General features: G+C 51.9%; 1 protein-coding gene across 1 annotated transcript in view; it reads right to left on the reverse strand.

The window, feature by feature from the left end:
- Positions 1 to 5,481, reverse strand: part of SMG1 (SMG1 nonsense mediated mRNA decay associated PI3K related kinase) — a 66,562-nt gene extending 61,081 nt beyond the window's left edge. The window contains exon 1 of the mRNA XM_084296124.1: positions 5,211 to 5,481. Within this exon, the coding sequence (XP_084152250.1) occupies positions 5,211 to 5,299 (89 nt within the window). The 5' untranslated portion in view covers positions 5,300 to 5,481. The remainder of the gene's footprint in view (positions 1 to 5,210) is intronic.
- Positions 5,482 to 6,882: the final 1,401 nt, after the last annotated feature.

Consider the following 6,882-nt stretch of genomic DNA (forward strand, 5'->3'; position numbering starts at 1 on the left):
TTTGCTATCGTGCCCATCAGTTCTTCACTACTTAAAATGTTTATCAATAAAACATCTAAAACACAGTGACTGTACCCACTCAAATTAACAGCTTCCCATTAAGTTCCCAGCCCTCCTTCCACTGGTGTGCAGAGCGATGACAACCCTCTTTCGCTCTCCCCCCCTGCATTTACCTATTTTGCCACACTCTTCTCGTATTGCTTGAGCCAAGCCCCCAAGCCTGGCTGAGCCCACTCCAAAGCCTGGTTTTGTTTCTACTCCTGTGCTGAGAGTAGTTCAGCAAAATTGTAAATGGCCACGTTTACTCCTACTGAAGTAACAGTGAGTCCCCTTTTTTCCTCCTGCAGTCCTGCCACCTGCACTACTGGACAACGACCTGCGGTCACAGCAACTTTTCCAGTGGGTTCTCAGGCTGCATCATTGCTGCTTACTGAGTAGCTCACCAGAATTCCCTTCAGTCCTGGGATGGACATTAGGAGGGCAGGTCAGGGAATCATATTCTGTCCTTATTCTTCCACAGGCACCTTCTGATAGCCCTTTTCGGGCCGGTTAAATCCCTGGCCTGCTCTTGTCTGGCTGCTCTTGCCTGGAAGCCTATCTGCTCTCCAAGCTCCCTTCGCTTCCCGCTGACACACTTTCGTGTTCTTTCATCTTTCGCACATCTCGGTCTCCCCTGGCTTCACATTAAAAACAAAGGCTTTCACATTACGAACTTCTGCTCCCCCATTTCACCAAGGAAGAAAAAAACTAAACAACCACCTCCCCAAACCAAAAAAGCTCTTTGATCTCATACCTTCCCACCTTATCAGCATATTCAACAAACTCAGATGTGAAAGGAGATCAAGAATTACTTGTTACCGGTTCAGAAGTGAACCCATTCCTGTTCAACATCTCCCACGCAGTCCACTGCACCTCTTCCCGAGGTTTCCCTTGACCTTTTCATAATCACTGTCAAAACTGATACTGCAACTCATTCTCTAGCCATAAACTTGCCTTTGACATCTGGGACTGTGTGGTCTCTCTGTGTACATACATACACATTAAAACTCACTTCCTTTTTTATTGCAATATACACAGTTACTAGTTCTTGCTTCTTGTAAAAGACACACCTCTGCCCTTTACAGTCACAGAAAACAAACTGCTCCAAACACTGTTTTCTTAGCCCATTTCCTCTGATGGGTCTCTGCACTCCCTGCTGATACCTCCTGCTCTGACTCATGTTGAACACGGGGAACTTGTCCAACATTGCTCTCCTGCTTAGGAGACAGCTACCTTGAAGGAGAATCATATTTTCCTGCCTTCTCTTATGATTTCTAGACTGGTGGGGACCTAGAACATAACTTGGTTTGGCAGGCACTGTGGTAACAGAAATTAGGAATTCCTAGCACTGACTTACATTTCACCAGAAGGATACACTGCATTTTCAGGAACAAATTTCAAGACTGAATCTGTGTCTAATAAGCCACCTCCAGGTCTTCTATCACATGTGCAAGACTTTCTTTTTCTCTTCTCCACATACAACCCTGCTAACCTGTATTATTGTTAGAGAGCCAGAGGTCCTGCTAATTAAAATCTTATCCCCTTTTCTCACTTTGGCCTAAGAACAAGAAAGTCATGGCGCGCACAGCGCTTGCTGCCCTGCCACCCTCCACTCTCCCTCCTGGTCAGTACTACAAGTGCGTAAGAACTGTTTTGCCACCCACAGCATTTCCTATGAAAGAGAAGCGTTACTTATTTTGCTATATAATCAATCTTCAGTACTACATTGAATCTACTCTGCCATACCTTGACCTTTGCACTGACATGAAGTTATTTTTTTCCCCCAGAAGTCATATCAGGGAAAACACGGGACAACCTGTCAAATAAAAAGGAAAGGAAAAAGAATGAAAGGTCTAGAAAGCTGTAGAGATTGGAAGAGGTGGACAGGATCTCATCAGGCTTTCTCAAAACGAAGAAAAATCCACAACCACTGCCTTATTGTTCTGTCACATACACCCAGAATTTGTCCAAAAAGCTTTGTGTTGCTATTAATTTAGGGCCTGGCACACCTCTGGGCACACACTAATCTGTCCATATATATGAGCACAACTTCTCCCTCTGTAACACACAGAGGATCTATCAGTACACACACCACAGTAAGACCAGTCCATATGCATCTGACAGATACGAATTAAAAAAGAAAAAATCGATTTCTAATCAAAAACTACTCTCCCTTAGAGAACCGTCCCAGCACCAACTTTCAGTTTGACCATTTTCACCCCAAGCCCCAGTGCTTATTAGCATTACTAAAAACTGAGAGGAATCTAGACCTATAATGGCAATTGTCTAGTCACTTTTACACACACACGAATGTGTCTGAAAGCACAATCCATCTGATAATACACCCAGGCATCAGGAGCTTTCTTCTCCGCCCACAGCAACTTGAAACAACTACAACATTTTTCATTATTTTAGCCACGTACATCCCTTCTTCTATGCCCTGAAAAAAAAAACCTTTACCAGCAGTATCGCCTGTGCTAAAAGAAACTAACAGCCAACAGAAAAGAAAGGGGAAGGAAATTACACTTGGATATATGCTGCACTGGGGGGCTGTCCAGGAGCACATTCAAAACAGAAGAGAAACACTCACTGCCCAAAGCATGGGACAGATCTCCTTTCAACAGCCCATGTGAGTCACTTAAAAATTAGTTAATGCCAAAACAACAAAGATTAAATTAATCTCTAGTTCAATCTTAAAGGTTAGCGTCGACTCACAGGTCCCATACAGCCAAAGTTACCAGTTTGAGATTTAGAAACCCTACGCAAAACACAAAGAAATGTGAGATCTGTTTGGGACCGGGTGAACACTTCTAATTCCTGGGTTCTCTCACCTGACTAAAAACCACAAATATTTAAAGGAAGGGACACAATTGAACTCTTACAAGTATTAGTGAAGAGGTGCTTCTCCACAGGAGACCTGATTACACAACCTGATGGAAACAGACCTAGACCCCATCCACACACCACCAAGTTCCCCCTCCTGCCACGCTTTCTGTAGTGCTTTCAGCTTTGTTTCTCATGTGGCTTTTCAAATAATTATTTTAGCAATGCCATCTACAGCACCTGTACTTGAGAGTTAAACTACAGCATGAGGAAAGGAACAGAATCAGACACACAGGGAAGAGACTAGCTGCTTAACCCATCCTTTTCGCCACACAAAGCATTTCTGCGGCTAGGTCCTTATTCTCACCCCTAACGCAACTGAAACCCCCGCAGGCAACAGTTTACTGGAAAAAGTCTTTTTTCCTAGACACTGCAAGACAATTTTAGACTAAAACATAAAATCTGTGACAAGTTAATGCATCCAACCAGGGAGCATTTATAGAAGCCATCCACTGCAAAGACACAAGGTGTACACCCAATTTCTTCCACATGGGAACTGCAGGCGAATGGGTAGTTACCAGAACTCAGGCTGCAGCCCACAAATCTGAAGCAAGGCAGTAGTTAAGGAGCAGGAGAGAGACCAGACTGCTACATACCAAAAAATCTTCACTAAGAATTAAATGCTATGTCACTGATAAAGTTTACTCCTTTTAAGTGTGGAAAAAGTTATAATACTTTTCATACAATATCCCGGAGTTGGAAGGAACCCACGAGGATCATCGAGTCCAACTCCTGGCTCCACACAGGACCACCCAAAAATCAGACCCTATGTCTGAGAGCAGTGTCCAAATCCTTCCTGACCTCTGGCAGGCTCAGGGCCGAGACCACTGCCCCGGGGAGCTGTTCCACAGCCCGACCACCAGTGACAATTCTTGTTCTAGCACCCAGCCTGACCCTCCTGTCACAGCTCCATGCCGCTATGGTAAGTTATGTGACCAAGCAGCTCAACAGGAGAAGAAATTAGAATTTAAATGACCACGACACGCACACCATTAAGAACCGAATACTCGAGTCCTTAGCATTACCCCTGGAGGTGGCACCGCTAGCTGTTCAACCACAAGGCAAGCTGCTGTCATAGTAAATACCGAAGTGACATCTGTGTTTCGCAAGATCTACCTTCATACCCACCCGTTTTCCCCAGTCCAAATCACACGTGGCTGGGACTTGTCATCGGTGAATACGTTCCCAAGCACATGGCCCTGAGTCTGTGCTGGCAATTTTAAAAGCAGGATCCCATATCACACTAAAGTTTCAAAAACAGTAAAAAAAAAAAAAAAATCCCCAAACTTCCACATTAAAAAATAAATAAATAAGAAACACCAACAATTTCTCCAGAGGAATGCAGACTACTTAATAGCAATGCTGGGTGGCACAGCAAGCACACCGGCACGGGGTATACCCGAGGTGATCGAGGCCCTGACCACGCTCTGTACACCTGACCGAAGATGTCATCAGGCCGGGAGTTTCACTTACTACAAATTAAAGCACCGGGCACAAACACACCTTTAAACCCAGCGCATTGCACAAGCTCCCACCCTGCTCTCCTTACAGCTCCGCCACTTTCCCCAGCTGAGGAAACAATAACCCTGCGCTCTTTCGTTAACCCGCACCAGCGCTCCTTCAGCCACCGAGAACAAGCCTGCACAAAGCCCCCCCGAACCCCCCAACCCCTGTAGGCCCCCAGGACCCCCACCATTACCCCATGACCACCCCATGCCACACCAGGACCCCCCCCACCACAGGACTCCCCCCCTCGAGTCCCCCACCCCATCTCAGGACGCCCCCCACCACCACCCCAGCCCCCCTCCAGATTCCCCCTACCCACCAGGCCCCCCTCACCCCACCCCAACCCCCCCACCCCTCCAGGATCCCCCTCACCCCTCCCCAAACCCCCCCCAACCACACGGGGACCCCCGCGGAGCCGCAGCCGGCGGGGTCCATCTCCCTCAGCGCCCTCCCCGGGACCCTCCCACGCCGGCCTCGCTGACAGCCGCGGCCCGGCCCCGCGGCCCCGGCTACCGGCGGCGCTGCCCGGCTCCCGCCGAGCCCCACCGGCGCCCCCCGCCCCCTGCACAACCCCCGGGGCCGGCCCGGAGGCCCTCACCCCCCCCCCCAAGCCCCGCACCAGGCCCGGCAGCGGCCGCCGCCCGCCCGTAGGCCCCGCAGCCAGGAAGCGGCCCCGCCGCCGCCCCGCTCCCTTCCCCGTCCCCCCCCCCACAACCCTTCGGCCTCCCCGGGGGCCCTGCCCGAGCCCGCAGCCCCGCAGCCCCTCGCGGGGCCGTGCCCACCTGGGTTGCCAGTCATTCCAGCCCCGCGGGTGGTAGTGCTGCCTGCTGCCGGTGCCGCTCAGCCGAGACCCCGGGGCTCTGCGGCTCATTACCTTGCCCGAGACGGCATGGCCGGCCGGGCAGCGGCGCGGGGCGAGGCGGCGGCGGCGGAGAAGGACGAGGAGGAGGAGGTGAAGGAGGAGGACGAGGAAGGGGAGAGGCGAGGCGAGGCGCGGGCGGCTGCTGCTGTCTCACACCGCAGGGAGGGGACGCGGCCGCCGCGGCTGCTCCGGCTGCTGCCCGGCCGCGCGGCACGCCGGGATGGCGGACATGGGCCGCCCGCCCCCTCCGCGGGGCAGGCCGGGAGCCAGGCGGCGGCCGCTCCGCCCTCGGCCCCGCGGGGACGGGACGCCCCGACACGGGGCTGCCCCGCGCCTCAGCGCCGCCTCGAGCCCCTCAGCGCCCTCCCCCCGAGTCCCTCAGCGCCCCCCCGAGCCCCTCAGCGCCCCCCCCCGAGCTCTTCAGCGCCCTCCTCCCGAGCCCCTCAGCCCCCCGGGGGAGGCGCCGGCTTGGCACGGGGCAGCGCTCTCCCCTCCTTCAGCCGCGAGGGTTGAGGGGGGGATCGCTAAGGAGTGAGAGGAGGCAGCCCCACAGTGAGGGGAGCCCGGGGAGCAGAGATGCCTCGGCGGGGGCTGCTCGCAGCCCGCCGGTTGTGAGGGGAGCCAGCCCCCAGCTGGGGTCACTCCTTCGTGTCCCCATGCTGTCACTTCTCCCGGGGCTGCCTCTTCTCGCAGATCACTAGTGATCGGGCTAGAGGGAATGGCCTTAACGTGTGCCAGGGGAGGTTCTGGTTGGAAATGAGGAGACATTTCTCTCAGAAAGTGCAGTCAGGTGTTGGAACAGGTTGCCCAAGGATGCGGTGGCATCACCGTCCCTAGGGGTGTTCAACGAAAAGTTGGATGTGGTGCTTAGGGACATGGTTTAGCGGGTGATGTTGGCAGGAGGGTGACGGTTGGACTGTTTCCCTCTCTTCCCTCACCACTCACCCATGCCCAGGTTTGTCCCTGTGAGGACATCACCCATGCAAGGCTGCCAGGCAAAGTCTGATGCTTGGTACTGGTCAGCAAAAAGCTGACTAATCCCATACTACTAGTTTCTCATTTTTCCAGCTGCCAAAACGTGCTTCAAAAGCAGACCAACAACACAGCCTCCTTCGAAGCCAGAATGGCCTCTGTGTAAAGCAGCTGCCACATTCGCTGGGACAGTGGTTGATGTACGCTGTGTTGAAAGCCTACCTGTAAATTGGGAAGGCTAATAAATCTGAGGAGTGAAAGAAGTCTCCACGATTTGTTAGATATTCTGGACACATTTCCCAAAACATGATGTGAAGATTGTCTCAGGCATATTTTCATTCCTCCTGCAAAACCTGAAAACTTCCATGAGTGCGTATGATAAACCATATTCCTGACTTCAGAATATTTCCTTGTTTATGAAAAATTATAATAGCTTAGTCAGATATTCAGCAAAGAGACCTGAGTAGACTGAACTATTTTAACTACAGTATCCTAGATTTGCCATTGCTGGAGGACTGAAGGAGCCTTTTAAATTCCTATGTGCTTAATAAGCCAGGGTTCTGCTGGTGCCTTGGCTGAGACAGATGGCATGCTGCTGCCTCCCTTGGCTTCTGCTGGGC

Source organism: Netta rufina (genome assembly GCF_964035555.1).
Source record: "Netta rufina genome assembly, chromosome: 15".
NCBI classification, from domain to species: Eukaryota; Metazoa; Chordata; class Aves; order Anseriformes; family Anatidae; genus Netta; species Netta rufina.